The sequence below is a fragment of the Semicossyphus pulcher genome, unplaced genomic scaffold (assembly GCF_022749685.1).
Source record: "Semicossyphus pulcher isolate SPU_LCO1_2020_fin unplaced genomic scaffold, fSemPul1.0.p SCAF_7, whole genome shotgun sequence".
In the NCBI taxonomy this organism is placed as follows: domain Eukaryota; kingdom Metazoa; phylum Chordata; class Actinopteri; order Labriformes; family Labridae; genus Semicossyphus; species Semicossyphus pulcher.
Genome location: NW_027211748.1, coordinates 20,743,987 through 20,760,775, shown reverse-complemented (window position 1 = coordinate 20,760,775; position 16,789 = coordinate 20,743,987). Strand labels below are relative to the sequence as shown.

The following is a 16,789-nucleotide window of genomic DNA, read 5'->3' as shown; positions in this document are numbered from 1 at the left end:
TCTATATTATTCCAGGGAGCCATTGGGGAGAGGGGTTAAAGCCTGGAATGTACACTATTTCCCCACAGGAAGCCGAGCATGGAAGTCTACCATTGCCCCACGCCCAGATCCCTCCATCACACGCAAAGTTGGCCAGCTGCTGAAAATAGTACAAAAATTCAAAGATTCTTATTCATGAATGACACAAAGAGGGAAACAAACATCACAGCACGCTGCTCTCGATCTTTTGTGCTTTATTAAAGACATGTAATCTTCGATACGTCTTACAGTTTCATTGTACAAAATTTCACACGACATTACAAAAATATGTAAAAGTATTTTTTTAATAAAAATGTACTGAAGCTATCTGCTTTGAAATCTTTGTTTTTTTTCTTATAAAACTTAATATTCACAAGTTGTCAACTTTACTGGAGACATCTTCCAAGCTTTGCCTCTCTAAAGCAGCATGATTTACATTTACACAGGTGTCGACACAAGTCATAGTGGGCATTTCTCCATAACATATGTTTATATACACAATACAGCATTGTACAATGTATGCATGCATGCAGAATTCTCTGATGCTGTCTATAGACACTTTACTTTAAGGCGTGTATGAAGTAAAAAAACTAGTTTCCCTATAAGTTTGTCTCTGTGACTTTAAACTGAGTTAGGATGAATCTTAAAGTCAGTGGTTTTAGGTCTTTATTATTTCTTTGCTTTAACATCAAGCGAACATCCCAGCTAGAAATGTTTTGTTCTGAGAATGTTACGTGCGATGTTCTGGTAATGTTTTGAGCGGGAAGTTTTTATTTGTTTCCCAGAATGTTCCTTTTAATCGTAGGAGAACGTTCTCTGAAAACCTTTTTTAGAAAGTTGCAGTGAGAATGTTCACATTTCAGGAAAGTTTTTTAAATCTCGTTCTGATAGTTGAGGCCGTACTAACATCCTGAAAACATCCTGAGCATGTTGCAGTGAGCATGTTCTACCTTTGTTTTTATGTAACATTGAGCAAATGTTTTATAAAAGGCATTCTGACATCCCAGGCCTCAAAAACATCCTGAAAATAACTTCAGAATATTGCAGTTAAAACGTTTTGTCTTAGTTTAAGTTTTAACGTTACAAGAACTTTATGTGAAATGATGAAGATCCTTAAAATGTTCTTTAAATATTAGATTAAAACGTTTTCTTTCAAACGTAATTAGAACTTGTAGGGACTGTTAGACAATGTTCTGGGAACGTTCCCTGCTAGCTGGGATATTAGCATCATTATCTCTTTAAAATTCAATGTTATTATTTTCATCTATTATATGCAGAGCCTCATTTCCAGCCCTATTGTAATACTGTATCTAACTTACTGTGATATTAAGCAGCTATAATGTGCCAGAATAAAGTTTATTGTAAAGCTAAACTGTGCTTTGATACTGAAAAGCTAATGTAAGCTTCCAACTGCTCTACGAGTTCCTTTATTTTGAGTATATGTATAAGTATATGCCTGTGTAGCATACAGTTTATCACAGTGACGTGAATCAGGACTATGATTAGTAACAGTTAAGTACATGTATTAATGTGATGCTTTGTTTCCACAGTGTTGCTGTCTCTGGTTACATGTGTCTGTTGGAGCAGGTGCCTGATCTCTGGCTGTAGAGAGGCACACTTGTAGGCTATAAACACTGAAATATATAGACATGACATTAATACACACTGGCAAGCTCACAGAAAGGCCTCACCCAAACGCACAGACATACCCACAAGCATACGAAAGGAACACACACACACACAGACACACACTCTGACCTAACACTTGTGAGCGCCCGTCTGGTTCATATAACAGACAGTCATTTCATTAAATGGCTCAGTAGGGGCTCGTCCTAGCCAGCAGAAAGAGGCCCACATCCAACACATACGCTCTGCTCTCACTGTACTTTCCACCTACTGTAACTTATGTGCGCCTTCTAAGGAACACGACATCATTATGGACATAATAAAAGCTCACAAAGTCTTACAAAGCTTTTCAAAGCTTCACTTCAGGTCATTCAAGTGGTGACAAACAGTACTGAGTTTGGCTAAAGTAGTGCTATAAATCACACAAAATACAATGCTTATGTTTGTAATAAAACCAAACAAAAACAACATCCTTCATGGAGTCAAGGAATTCGTTTTTTCGTCATGTTTTGTTTTTATCTAAACTAGTATAGCTCCTGCGCTGGATGCAGCTGAGGGAAGAAGGCACAAAAGCCACACACAGCTTTGTTTACAGCTGCCGTTTCTCGGTTTTGTTTGATTTCAGACTTCAGTCCACGGAAAGGTCTTGCCAGAGGAGAATCTCCAGTAATCTTCATTACATAAGAGGAACAAATATTCCGGGTCCTTTTTTCTTTTTCCACATTAAAATGTCCGATGACACACCAGGAAAAGATGAAAGTTTCCATGGAGAAAGCAAACCTTGCTCGACTGGTTTCTGTTGCCTCTGCTCTTCCTCTGAGATGTTCAAGACTCCATATTTGTCTGCATGATCCAGATTGTTGGACTTTGTTTTATCCAGTATTGACCAGTGGCTGTAGCAGTGATTTAAATGGCACAGGTCAGGTTATGTACAGTCAGTTTGCAGTCTTCTCTATGCTATGATGAGATGGTTGCTCCGCTCTCTGATGTCTGCCGGAGGAACAAGATCTTTCTTCACTGGGGTGGGCAATAAGGTAGAACGTCTACCTTTGGGCTTGAACAAATCTGACACAAAGAATACCTGTGGAAAGAATGGAAAAAAAACATTGAAAATCATCCTTGCAAAGTGCTCATGCAAAATCAGAATCAACCTACCGAGCATAACAACAATAGGTAGTTTTACAAATCAAACAAACGTAATAAAAAAATGCTTGAACTATTGTTTGGGTGGTTCCGTGCACCTTTTTACTACTTAAGTGCACTACTTTAATGGTTGGTGTGGATAATGCATGAAATTAACATTAAACTTACTTCGGATGGTTCTACCCCTTTTCAGACAGTTTTCTACTGTCCAAGGTAATTTCACCTTTCTTTTTCAGACAGATTATGGAGTTCCTCAAGGTTCTGTATTAGGTCCTTTTCAATTTTCGAGCAGCTTATTTACAATATAATACATAAAGCAATCTCCATTTCATTTTAAATCTTACTGGAGCCAATTGTATTAAACTAAACACCTGAGATAGGGGACGTGAACTGTTTTTTTAATAAACTTTATAAACTTAATAGGGACAAATCTAAACATCATTTTGGTACTCTTATCTACATCGGGCATTGTTTAAAAAACTGTAATCTGACTGTAACTTAAGGCTATGTATTAAAAATGATCCTATCATGTCTTCACAAATTACAAAGCGTACATTCAAAACCACTGTTGCATTCGAAACATTTTCAGACGCAAAAATAATTTGTGCCTGAATTTCTTCACATATTGTTAATTATTGTACATTTTTGTTGACTGCTTTATGTGTAACGTGTAATGCACCCTCCTGTCTTTCTACTTTTTTCATCTTGTTAATTTGAAGACACTGCTGAGGTTTAATGAAATTAATGTATGGGTTAGACCACTTAAATTGAATGCGATCGAATGTATAAAAGCTTGCAATAATTCAAAATAAAAGTAGCACTTACTATGCAGTAGGCCACCAGGGCTCCCTGTACAAAACCGGCCAGGACATCAGTGGGGTGGTGCTTGTGATCAGACACGCGGGACAGGCCAGTGTAGAAGGACATCATGATGAGGGTGAACTGGGTCAGAGGGCGCAGCAGGCGAGCTCCATGCCAAGTGAAACGCGACTGCAAGTAAAACTGTAAAAGAGACAGAATCGTGAGTTGAAATAGGAACAAACTCTTTAGTATGCTGGATGGAATATTCGTCTTCAATATGTTGTGTATTCATACACTGCACGACAAAATATGTGTGTATGCTAAAACTATTTAATAACTCACCACCAAGTAGAGCATGGTGTACATGGAGAAAGATGCATGTCCAGAAAAGAAAGACTTCCTGGAAACAAAAGAGGACAATCAGCATTACAGCACAGCTTACAATGTCACATGAAACGCATCAGATTTTGTCGCTATATCTGGCACTTACCTGGCCTCCTGAACTTTGCTCTCAGGCCCCTGACACTGGTAGTCAGTGATATATCCCAGGGAGCAGTTGATAGTGGAGAAATCAGGTTTGCACACATCGAGAAAGTGAGGGCGCATGCGGCCCACTGACACCTTGGCGATGTCAGTGAAGGACTGGCTGATGGCACAGCCGAAGATGAACACGCCCACCTGCTTGTAGAGAGCAGAAATGTAGGGGTTCCCTATGAAGGACTTGGATCCCTCGTTCAGATAGTAGATCCTGTAGCTCTCCCCAATGATGATCTGAAGGGACAGAAGAGATGGTAACGTCAGTGAATGTCATTATTTTGAGTCCCAGCCATAGTGTCCACCCTAATTCCTTAGCACTTAAATTTACATCTCATGGGTGCTAAGTGAAAATGTGTGAGTGCAGAGGAGCCAAAATACTTCATGAGGAATTGGACAACCCTTTTAAATTATGTTTCTTGGACATACAAATTGTTGGCCGGTAAAGTGTGATACTCATAATTTAATACTGTTTTGTTTGCCAAATATCTTAGCATAATAATCACTCAATCAACATGTCCTCATAAGGCCTTTTATCATCATTTAGACCCGTGGTACTCAGCTGGCTTGGGTGTGGCAAAAAGTCGATGCTGCGCTTTTATTTTGAAGGACATAGGTTTCCTTTGACGTGCGTGCAGTAGTACTGTAGTTTAGTTACACTCCATGTACTCACTGATTGGGTAATCTCAGCTACAGTTACATTCTTGAAACTTGATGAGCCCTACAGTGGTTGCATTTATGTTGCAGTGTTTAGCATATTTAAGTAAAGGGTGTATTTTCCCCTTATGCACTGCCACCATTTCAGCTGACTATTATACTGTTGTCTTCTGTGGTGCTGACATACTGTGATGTTTCATTCTGTCTCAGGTCCAAACTGCACCATTTTACATTGAATATATTTGAGTGGTTGAAAAAATCTGACATGTGTTGCGATCTGTCATGAAGGAGGTGGTGGTGGGTCCTGAGGCGAGACCAGTTGAGAACCACTGATTTAGACATCCTCTGCCATCACAGGTTTTAACCATTAGAACATTGTTATTAAGTCTGCAGAATTAATGAATGTGTATGTAAAAGGCCTCAAGCTCTCACCAAAGCTTGTGGACTGTACATCAAAGTGTGTAGTTCATGAAGGTCTGGACATTTGAGAATGGGTTAAAGAGAATTCTGACTTTTTGAAATTATGAAAGCTAAATTAGAATTCAGTGATTTCCCCTGAAGTCGTATGAAAAGGGCAGCTCAGGCTAAATGTGTTTACCTGTGCGATTCCTCTTCTGAGAGAAAACAGTGAGACGACGTGGGAGGCGGCTCAAACTGTCCGAGATGTATAGTTTTCTGTACGTATGTAAATAAACCACAGTCTAAAACCGACGATTGACGTGTAAGGCGCACTTAGGGGGAGGTGGACGGCCATAACTCACAACAGCTGTTCAAGCTCAAAAAACGCCTTCCCAACCCCCCTCATCCCCTGTTGTCTTCCAGCTAGCACACAAATGAAAGTGTGGTAGATGAATCAGGACAAAAGTGTGGGGGGATCGCAAAGAGAAAGTGGAGTGATAATAAGGAGGAGAGAAAGAGAAAAGGAGTATGTGAAAAAGAAGGAGTAACAAGATAAGAAAAGTGGAGGAGAACGAGGAAGGTGAGAGAAGGAATGAAGAGTGGGAGGGAGCGGGGGAGGCACCGCTGGTTCTAATCAGCAGAAACGCTGAGCTAGGCGACGTGTCTGATTTTGGTGGCCAGACTCCACCAGGCGCACGTCGGGGGCACGTTTGTTTTTCAGCGCTCTGGCTGTCTCTCTGAAACGGCTCCCATTTCACAAGGGATGTCTGGCTGTTTTCATGTTAGTATCTCAGTTTCATCAGACATTCTTTCGAGGGGCGCAGAAATAAGTCTCATTCTGAGAAACACTCTGGGCTGAGGGATAGCCTTTCAGGAGATTTAACAAGCCGATAGAGTGTGTTGTTTCCACCATCCAGGCCTTTGGAGCCAGCTCGATAAAGCCCAGCTGCTTTCCTGGGAAACAGGGAAGTGGGAGAAAACACATCTGGTTCTCCCTTGTGTGTAAGATTTAACTGTGTGAATGAATAAATGAGTTGGCGTTGTAGGATGTGAAGCTGTTACCCTAAAACCTCAAGAGATAATCACTGGGGCAGGATTTGCAGCTCATGTCAAACATCTTGTATTTCCAAAGTGACACCCCGCTGTTTTCATTTCTTTAGAAAGAAGATCAACATAAATCATACCCGATGTGGCCTCTTGTGTTTCTCAGGTATATTCAGTGGGAAATGAAGCCCTGCATGACCGAATGTTGGTGTTTTCTGGTTCAGAAAACGCAAAGGTTGGCCAGAACGCTGGGGGGGGTAGATTGTAAAGTCACGTTTTGCTAGAGGAAAATGAGATATCTGGCAAAGCCTTCTTGTTTGGTGCCTTGACCACAATTCCACCCCACCAATTACAGTATTTAACCCAACAACCATTGCGTCAACCATAATTACACAGGGCCAGAACTCTTCTCACCATGAAAACCCTTGTGGCCCGAAGCCCATGTAGTAGTCTGCTCTCCAAGGGGAGGTCACGACTGGCTCCACGGAGCGATGATGGAGAATGCATGCCAGGAGGCAAGGCACCTTCTCCCTGTGGGTCTGCTGGGCGACAACTACAAATGCTTTGGCAGTAACCGCATAGAGCAACTCGAGGGTATTTTAAAGTGTGTCTGCTGCTTATTACATGTCAAAGATGAGTCTGTTTTTCTAGCCCATTGCTAACGTGTCACCTATCACGTGTCATTTTTAGAGTTGTAGCTAATGTGTTACCTGTTGAGACATTGATAGTCGCTTTTCGTATAAGAATTGTTTAGCTGAGACCATCTGCACGAGTATCCAGCACAGCAAGTTGCAGCTTCTCACATCGCCTTTATCAGATCGGGAGAAAGACCTCAGGTGGCACACAGGGCCTCAACTGGGCTGTTAGTAGCAGCTTGTGACTGGCAGCTGAGGGCCAACCTAGGGAAACAGCTGTTCCCGGACCACATTGCAAGGACACCAGATCTGGCCCTAACGTAATAGACTTCGTCCAAGCAGGTTGTTATGATGGAACTCACTGTCCCCTGGGAAGACCGGGTGGAGGAGGTCCACGAGCGCAAGAGGGCCAAAGATCTAATCTGGTTGACAACTGCAGAAACTGCATCGGACTCTCCTGGGGATCAGAGGTTTGCAGGAGAGAAGAGCCACCAGGAGCATCACAGAAGTCGCAGAAGAAGCTTCAAGGTGGCTGTGGATCAGGAGGGGCGAATCATGGCGACCTGAACACAAGCCGGGGACTGATCACCCCAGGCTGTGTCGCCCAGGTGAGGGTGTTTGATGATCAAAGACCCGAAACACCCTATGACCCTGGGTTCATCACTGAAGATATGTCCAAGTTGTACCAGCTGGTGTTTAAAGAAACCAGCGGTTTTTCCTTTTTAGGTGTTGATCAGGCTGGGTTTGGGTATTGATCAGGATGTACGGTTGGGTTTTCCATTGTTAGAAATGCTAAGTACACTTCTAGGCGGCTGTGGCTCAGTGGTAGAGTCGGTCGTCTTTCAATCGGAACGTTGGAGGTTTGATCCCCAGCTCCCTAAGTCTACATGTCGAAGTGTCCTTGGGCAAGACACCCAAAATGAACCCCAAATTGCTCCCGGTGGCATAGCCAATGGGTATAAGTGTTATAACTGATTGACAGTTGGGCAGTTTAGGTGGCAGCCTCTGCCATCAGTGTACCAATGTGTGTGTGAATGGTTGAATGTGACATAGTGTACAAGCAGCTTTGAGTGGTCGCCAAGACTAGAAAAGCGCTACATAAGTACAGTCCATTTACCATTTACTTCTACCAAGACTAACAGTTTTACATATTGTCCTACACTGGCCACAACAGCATAACAAAGCTGTGTGTCAGTATCTACATTGGATTTTTGAGACACTGTACTAATGTTAATATTTTTAACAAGAGAGCTGAAGAACCAGAAAAATGCTTTGGACTGAGATGAATCAAAGTGGAACGCTTAAACCTCGGAGCAGTGCCGAATGAAGAAAAATGAATTACAGTGTGATAGTTTATCGGACAGATTTTGGATACATCTTCACTGTTTTCTCCCAGGAAATTGCAGCAACCCTCCTCTACTCAACCTGCTCAAGTGTCCTAATCAACTGAGTAATCTTAGGCACCCAGAGATAAGCCTTGAACAAATGTTGTTGACTGCTTTTTTATCTAGAATGTGTTGAATGAAGCGAACCAGAGCACAGGTGTGGAGAGGTGTTGAATCAGTAATCATGTGGGATAATCTCAGTTTATACCCTCATTGAGCCAACTGTCAGATAAAGCCCTCTGATGGAGTGCGCACAAGTGTGTTTCCCTGAAGTGAGTGCAGTGGTAATGCGTGTGGTTTGGTTGTAGAATCAGATGAACACCTGTTGAAAATGTTGTCGATCCATCATTTTTAAATCTCTATTATTGACAATTGTTGGACAACATCTGGATTAAGGTGTCAGTGAGTGCTGCTAGTAACAGTGAAGCCTGCTGAAACAAAAGACGTGATGATGACATTAGTGATCAGAGTGAGGTGACTTACAGACAGGATGGTGATAAGAATGCCAGCAGCGCTAAGCACACCGTCGCTAATGGTGTCTCCATTTTTGGCCGGGTACTTGATGGACTCATCGTCGCAGTAAAACCCTCTACGGTAAGGCTCAACAGCGCTGGTCTCAATGACCAAGAAAGGCAGGCCGGCTATAGTGTGAAGAAGCAGTGAGCGGCACAGAGGGAAAGAAGGGTGGTGGGGATGGGTGAGGGAGAGAGAGAGATGGAGGTGCGGGGTTAATGATACGCAAATTACAGAGGTCGCAGGTACGAGCAAGAGGTAACCAGGGAACATCTGGGACTGGCTCAATTCACCTGAGGTTGTTATCTGGGACTAATCAAAAAATAATGGATCTAGCTTTGTTCAATTTTCAGCATAAGTGGGGTCTTTGAGCTGAAAATTTGTAAGGTCAATACCTGTGATTTTAGTATTTTTCACCTTTTGGACTACAAATTATGTATGCTTTACATTCCTGATAGCCATTTTCCAAAGCACAATGTTTTGTTCTTTTTTCAGGCTGCCTTTGGCCTCCCTTAATTTTACTACAGATTGACAATGAAATGGAGATACTGAAGTATAAAATACTGAATGTGAATGAATGTTTTTGTAAAAAAGTATTGCAAAAACTGCTCTGTTTTTCCAAATGAACAAGTGAATAATCTCAGAATTACGAGAAAAGTTTTCATGAAAAAAGAAGGCTCTGTTTTTTAGAATTAACGATAAACATGTACTTCAAAACCCTGCGAGAGGCTCTCACGTGCACACACCAAGTTTGCTGCTGCTGATCAGCCTGACTAATACCATCTATATTACTTAAAGACACGAGTATCTCCCAGTGTCTCAACCCCAAACCAAAATAAAAGAGCATTAAACTCAACAGGCGGGACATGCTTGGCTTGCTTTCATAAAGTCGATAATTGCAGGACTTTGAGGTATATCATTTTTTTTAATGAAAACGTTTCTCATAATTCTGAGATAATTAACTCGTCAATTCAGAAAAACAGGGCAGATTTTGTGAAGTGAATGCAATACGCTTCCAAAAAGCTTAAAATGTAAAGCTTAAAATGTCCTATTCTTATTTGTAACAAAAAGTGAAACAACTCCTAAAACCCAAAGGTGTTAAAATTGAGGGTGTAAAACCTCCACAACAATCGAGTAAACTCGGCTGATGAAGAGGATAATATGCGGCAGAAAGCTCTAAAAAAAGTGATAAGTATTAGTAAAATGAAAATTAGCTTGAACCAGCAAATTGTTTTGACATAAGAGCTTAACTGAGGAGCATTTTCCACTATTTTGTAACACCAGATTATAAAAATGTGACAAATAATTGTCAGTTGCATCTTCCCCTAAAATAAAAGGACTAAATTACCGTTACAGTTAACACATTTTGCAGTGAAATAAATGGAGAGCAATGGCTGCCTTGGCTTTAGGTTATGAAATCAATCTGAAAGCTTATAATAACATACAGTCGCTCTGGAAAATGCTTTGTACTAATGTACAGCATACATAATTTGCACCTAATGAGGTACAACGTGCAAACCACAGAGTCTGTCTAACCAATCATGTCTTTTGAGGTGTCACTTTTGAGGTGTCACATGCCAACCCCTGGATGAATAGAGTGTGTCCCCATCATGCTCTCTGGTTCTCTTGCAGTACCACAACAGGACTTACTGAGACCACGGGCACGGTGACGCCCACGGCTGTGAGCACCGTGTTGGACACCGTGCTGCCCTTATAGGTCAGCTTGATGCTGTTGTCATTGCAGAAGAATCCTCTCTGGTAAGGCGGGAAGGGAGATTTGTGCAAAAACACGCCAACAAGCAACACTGTATGGTTGGGCACACACGAGCAAAGGTCAGACAGATCTTTGAAGCAAAACAGTGGAACGCTGCATCAATAGACATCATGAACAGAAGAGACAAAGCACACAAAGACAGACAGAAATCTCAGACAGGCGTACAAACAGCTTAAAAGCTCCCTGCAGACATGAATTCAAGTTGTATTTTCAAACCGACACTGATGCTGTCATGAGAAAATAAGGCAAAATAAACATTACAATTTGTAGAAAATACTGCCAACAAAATCAAAGCTACTTCATTGTTCAGACTTAAATGATCCTTTTATTCTCAGAATAACATCAGCTGAGCTGGAACAGGCTGAGTTAACGCTAAAAGGGTTGGATGTGGCATGTTTTTAAGAGAGAGCATAACTGCTAACTGATGAGAAAGAAACACTATCAGAGCTTTCCTTCCTGTCTGCAGAGGCTTTCAAGTGCACTTAAAAAGGCCCACTTTAAGATGCCTGCAGGGGGTGTCTGCATCTGATCAATTTAGTGTCTTTCGCCACTTAAAGTGGCAAAAAGATCTTATTTATCTCCTGACAACAAACATAGAGTGGGTGTTACTCAGATGCAAGCCAAAAAGGACAGCTTAGTTTCCCCCATTTACCAAAGGCTTCAAGGGAGGACTTTGAAATTTGAGTGTGGACGTGGTACCCAGGAGAGTCCTCAAATCTCTGACAGACTTTGGAAAACACTTTCAAAGTCACTTCAAAGAGGCGTTTAACTGATGATGGCGCTTTCAAGTCACCCTTTGAATAAAATCTGCGATCTGCTGATACAAAGGAAAGCAAACATCAGTGGTCTCCCTCTCACGCGCTCTCTTCCTCTGTCTGAAAAGCCAAAAAGCACCGGGGTGCAGAGGTCAGTGCTGCGAGAGCTGCTGAAGGAGGGAAGTTTGTGGTGGGGTGGGGGCATGATTTCTCAAACCAAATGTCAACACATGCTTCACTTGCTGATCCCCTCAACCCCCCTCTGAATCCAGACGTCCACACACACACAGCTGACGCTGGCCTTTGAAGGTCCAGCTGGGTTTAGCTCAGGTTACAGACACGGCTCTGCTGCCCGATGGGAACTCCAGGACGCAAGGTTTCCCTCCGCATTCAGCAGGGCTCGCGTTATTAACTTTCTGCTTCTCATTCTCGCTCTTCAAACAAATACCAGGACGGAGCTACAATCTGATCAGAGCCAAAGCAGGTCTGGTGGCGAGAGAAAGGGCAGGGTGGTATGTCTGTAACTGTAAAAATATACAGTACTTTAAAGCGCAATAAATCCTGAATGTCTGATCTCTTTTGTTAGCTTAGCCTGGCCATGAACAGAACCGCACAGGCCTTCCCAAAACAGTGACCGCCCAAACAACAACAAATTGGCTGAAAGTAAAGTACTGGATGGGAAAGACGTTATCCCCAGAGTCCTCCTGACCTCTGAAAATGAAAAGATTTACCATATTTTATGTCTAAATCTAGGCAGAAGTAGAGTGACGGAGGTGGCAAACGGATAGAAGAAATAAAGTATCGACACGAATGAACAGCTGCTTGTAAAGTAAATAAATAAAACCCCAACAAGACACAGTCAGGACCTATTTTCAAGACATTCAGCAGGTTTTTTTTTCACCCTCAGTCCTTTGACCCCTACCATCCGTCTAAACGTTGCAGCATCAGCATTGGGCACAGAATGTTAGGATTTTCCCCTCCTACCCTCTTCCTCTTTTCCCGCTTCTTACAAGCAGGGGGTGAGGAGGAGGAGAAGGGGGAGGTGGGTCAGTCAGGCCAACAACAACACCAGTCAGCAGGCGTGGGTTTTGCATTAGCTCACCATTAACTCAAAGACAACAAAAACAAACAAAAAAGATTTTTCCCCTGAGTTTTCAGTTCCTAATGTCATCTTCAGGTGCGTCTATTCACTTTCGCCCTGCAGCAGTTTGCTTAACAATCAACCAGGGAACCATAACTGCAAATAAGCAAACACTGTAAATGATGATGACTTTGTCAGCACATTACTGCCTGACAGTAAAATAAAAGAGAAAACTCATCATTAAAACACTTGTTGGAATTTCCTATACTCTGCCCGGTTGCCTTTCCCCCAGTTCAGAGCTGGCGTTTCCACGTAGCTGCAGTCTGTGGAAACTGGAATCAACATATAAGCCTCATGCTGAATTAAATCCCCCACCATATTTTAGAGGCTTTCGCCAAAACACCAAGTGTGACTATTAAAACAAACAGACGCACTTTTTCCACTTGCAGGGATCTCTCAGTGTCTGGCATAGAAACGTATACACGTCTGAGGTAGTTGTGGTGTATACACAGATGCAGTTGTTATTACTCTTAGCACCCCCCACACAACCTGAACCCTGTCTGTCAGCCGCTCTGGCCTGCTGCAAAACTTAGTTCATAGTTCCACGGTGGAGGGTAAACCGGGTGTGCCTGCTTGGGTTGAATTAGTGCTTTTGCACTGAATTTCTAATGGCTATAACTGCTGCTTCTCCTCTGGTTTTCTCACTTAAATTATTACTCAGATTTCTAAAGGAAGAGAAAGTTTTAAACACAAGGCAGTTTTCAGTTTACATATCTGTTACCTTTGTATACTCCTAGCCCCTAAACACACACACACAAACAGTTATAGTTACATAACATAAGCATTACCAACACATGTATGTACATACAAACATAAATAAATCATATGCAACAACGTCACAGATAAAGCCCATGCATAACATACACATATGTGACACACATGCACATAGCATGTATACAATTTAAACACAAACATACAGACAAAATTCAGTACTTCCTGGGAGTAAATGTACAGGAAATTATTTGAATGAAAGCATTTGAAAAAGCAGAACTTTTCATTATGTCTCAGTGCCATTTTAACCGTCATAGAATTCAAACTTCATTCAGTACTGACAAACTTTAACTGACATTGTATCCCATTTAAACTAACTGTAAATCACAGTTCACACTTCAACTGTTTTCACTTAAGCATATTTATTTGAGATCAAGTTTGTGTTTTGAATGGGTCAGTTGGAACAAACTATAGAAATGTTAATGTTTTCATTTCATGCATTGTTTGCTGAGGTTTTGAATTATTTGAGACTACTTAAAGTTCCTGTGAGGAACTTTCGGTTTGTATGGATTTTGGCGCCCCCTGTGGACAAAGCTGTACCTCTTATCTCTGCTGATTTTGTCCTGTACATGCTTAAGTTTTAACAAAAAAAATCTCATCCTGCTCTCTTTAACATGTATCGCTCACTTTAAATTTCTGCCCTGGAAAATGTAAACAAAGGCAGCATGCAGTTAATCGCTTCATCTGACAGCTACCCCCCGCCAGGGGTTTCAGGCATTAAAAATAACTATATAGAAATAATCAATCTTGTCGTTGATGGTCTGGTTTGTTTTTGTAGCTCATATAGAGTAATCAGAATTAATTTCAGTCTGTCTCATAACCAGATAAAAACTCCTCAAAAGAGCTTTAAACATGAAAATCACAAGTATTTAATAAAACTAGTAATACCAACATTTTTGGGGGGGTGAACTGACTATTTAAATCCCACTGTCCACACAGCTTCAACATGAAAAAAGGTGGCCCGTGTTCACAAAAATTCAAAATAACTGATTAACCACCTTTGACCTAGTGCTGAACCTAGGAAAAAACACATAGGAACATTATAAGACGATTAACTTTACAACATGAAAGTCACCTACTTAGGCTTAATGTAAACTGAACCCGATCACCTCACAAGAGCTTCAAACAAATAATAAACAAACAAATTACAGCTCTCTTCTTTTCTCTAACTTATTTGTATAGATTCAGTTTTAATTGGCTCTAAAATTAGGGGAATTTCTCCTCTAGTGTCATGGCTAATGTTGTCTTTCCTGGCATCGATGGGCTGCTGGGATAACAGAGAAACATAACTCTGGATGCTGTAATCGGAGAGCTGCAATCAGTGTTTGAGAATGGAGGAGTGGTGTTTACAAGTACTAGCCCTCCATTTCCTCCTTGTGGTTGCTCGTGTTACACCACATCTTAGGCCAGTAAAAAACACTGCTGGTTTGCTGACAAGTTTCTATGTGGGAAGCACACATACAAAGAAAATCATGGGAATTCACCCTCCATTGAGACAAAAACTAGACTTAACTAAAAACAGCTTGTCAGAAAAAGATTGTTTACACTGTAAATCTTTCATTGAATTGCTAAAACAATAGCTGGTGCCTTTTCCCATGCTATTGCAACAGTTGTATTTTTGTGTTGAACCCTGCTTCGCTGTCTGCAATCATGTTCTTACACTTATGTTGCACAAAACAGCAAATTACGAACACTTTGCAATATAAGAGAATAAAATAAATTAGTGAATTTAGTCACTGGTCAAATTTCAAAGATGGGAAAACTCTTTGTAGGCGTTTTGGGTTCAAACGTGTAAAAAAAAGTTTTACCCACACTAACAACGTTAACCCAATGTCTGCAGCTGCAAACATCAGAGGAGCTGTGATGAACATGCAAACGCACTCAGGTCTGACCTTTTCACCACGTCCCTTAATTACTCCACACACACTCATATATATATTTATGCCAGATGTTAAGATCAAGGGAATTCCTGCTGGTTGGGAATGTGAGCCTTTCTGGAAAATATAATGAGGAGTCAAAGCAGGCAGAGCTACAGTACAGGTGTGGGTGGAGACCAAAGAAGTACATATTCCTCCAGGAGCAATTTATTAGTTTCCTCTTTGCCAGCACTTTTTTATTTTGGTGGGGCTAACTTCCACTTGCTGAGTTAATGTAATTATTTGGAAAATATGTAGCTTTATAGCCGTTACAGCTAAATGTGTAGGCTACAGTTGCTAATGGAATTGTGGCTCAGTAATCCAGCTTGTAATGCTGTGGGAAGCTAAAACGTTTAGAGCATTTTAGCTAGGCCTACATTTTAGTATTTTAATGGTTTCAATTAAATTGAATTCATTTTTTACTAACATTTAGCTAGCTTAACCCATAAGCAGTGCAGTAGTTTGAATACAAGTGGCGTTAGCTTTTAGTTAATATATAATATAGTGGTTAAATATTACAAATGAACTACAATGAATAATAAATAAAAGCTATTTTAAGACGTCGGATAAACGATAATAACTGCCCAGACAAACACCGACCAACTCCAACCAACACCAACTATTGGGTCAGTGTGCGCCGACACTCTGTGTTTGTCGGATGGAGTTGTTCGAGTTGGTTCGACATGTCGAGCCGGGTAAACCGCAACATTCTGAGAGTGCGTTCCCTTGACAACTAGCCTATACTCGCGTGCAGAACATCGGTACGCACGACCTTCGTCCACGTAAAATAAAGCAAAAACTTAAATAAGAAAAAGTAGGCAACAGAAGTCTGTCCTGTCAGTTAATGTCTGGGCAGTGTGGAGCTGGCGGATGGTGCATTCACTGGTTAAAAACTCGAAGTAGTTGTGTCACACGTTATTAGTAAAGACTTTCACATACAAAGGGATTCTTACCTAAAAACAAGCAGAAGAGATCAACTCCGACCAGTAACTTTCTCCGGCTGTGGTCTTTGCAGTTATTGTTGTTCAGTGTGCTCCCGCCGTTCCTCGTCTCGGCTGCCATACTTTTCTCATAAATCAAACAGCGTTGCATTTAAAACGTGTTGTGTGGTTCAAATCAAAGTGAATGAAAACCTTCTTACTAACTATCACAGTGCTGCGTTTACTTTATTTACTGTCTACTTCAAGGGGCTAAATAATTCCTAAAGAGGAGTAGTCATGCAGGTCTGTACTGTTACTCTGAGATAATACGCTCTTTCAAAGTGTTACTACTACTTCCTAACAATCTCGCTTTCTTCTAACTTCTAACCATCCCTTACTCCTTTCCTCGGGGTAGTGGGAGTCCTATGACTGCCTTCCAAGAAAGCCACTCCTCCAGCCACTCCCCTTTCAATTAATGCCATATGCCAGCTCCTTCACACAGGATTATCCCCACACTCACCTCTGGGTGCTGTAGGATGCTCACTATGCAATACAGCTGTAAACGGGGGGATTTCACAAGGCAAGGGCAGCCTACATGATTCAGGGATAAGAGCGTGTAGTTTAGGGTCCGTTTCCTTTGATTAAGTACTAATATTTTCTCTTTACAGATGTTTTAAATTGGTCAACAGTCTACTCTCATTGGAAAACCTTCTAAAAATGAACATTTGTCAGAGATTTTTTATCCATCCAAAATACT

General features: G+C 41.4%; 1 protein-coding gene across 2 annotated transcripts; it reads right to left on the bottom strand.

Moving 5' to 3' along the window:
• Positions 1-218: 218 nt before the first annotated feature.
• Positions 219-16,400, bottom strand: LOC138611471 (phospholipid phosphatase 3-like). Of its 2 annotated transcripts, none has more exons than XM_069684613.1 (6): positions 16,066-16,400; positions 10,406-10,560; positions 4,079-4,359; positions 3,931-3,988; positions 3,613-3,789; positions 219-2,725 (listed from the first exon to the last, which is right to left on the bottom strand). In XM_069684613.1, the coding sequence occupies exons 1-6, from the start codon at positions 16,202-16,204 to the stop codon at positions 2,597-2,599; spliced, it is 939 nt and encodes a 312-aa protein (XP_069540714.1). In that variant the 5' UTR covers positions 16,205-16,400; the 3' UTR covers positions 219-2,596. The 2 variants fall into 2 exon arrangements, with proteins under 2 accessions (XP_069540714.1, XP_069540715.1); XM_069684614.1 differs by lacking the exon at positions 10,406-10,560 and adding an exon at positions 8,726-8,883.
• Between the last annotated feature and the right edge of the window lie 389 nt (positions 16,401-16,789).

Bases quoted from the DNA above. Each gene is read 5' to 3' on its own strand.
- LOC138611471 (XM_069684614.1), bottom strand. From the start codon at position 16,204: ATGCAACGCTGTTTGATTTATGAGAAAAGTATGGCAGCCGAGACGAGG. The intron at 8,884-16,065 runs GTAAGAATCCCT...TTCACACTATAG, and splicing joins TCTCTTCTGCTTGTTTTTAG to CCGGCCTGCCTTTCTTGGTC. The intron at 4,360-8,725 runs GTAAGTCACCTC...CTGTCCCTTCAG, and splicing joins TTCTTATCACCATCCTGTCT to ATCATCATTGGGGAGAGCTA.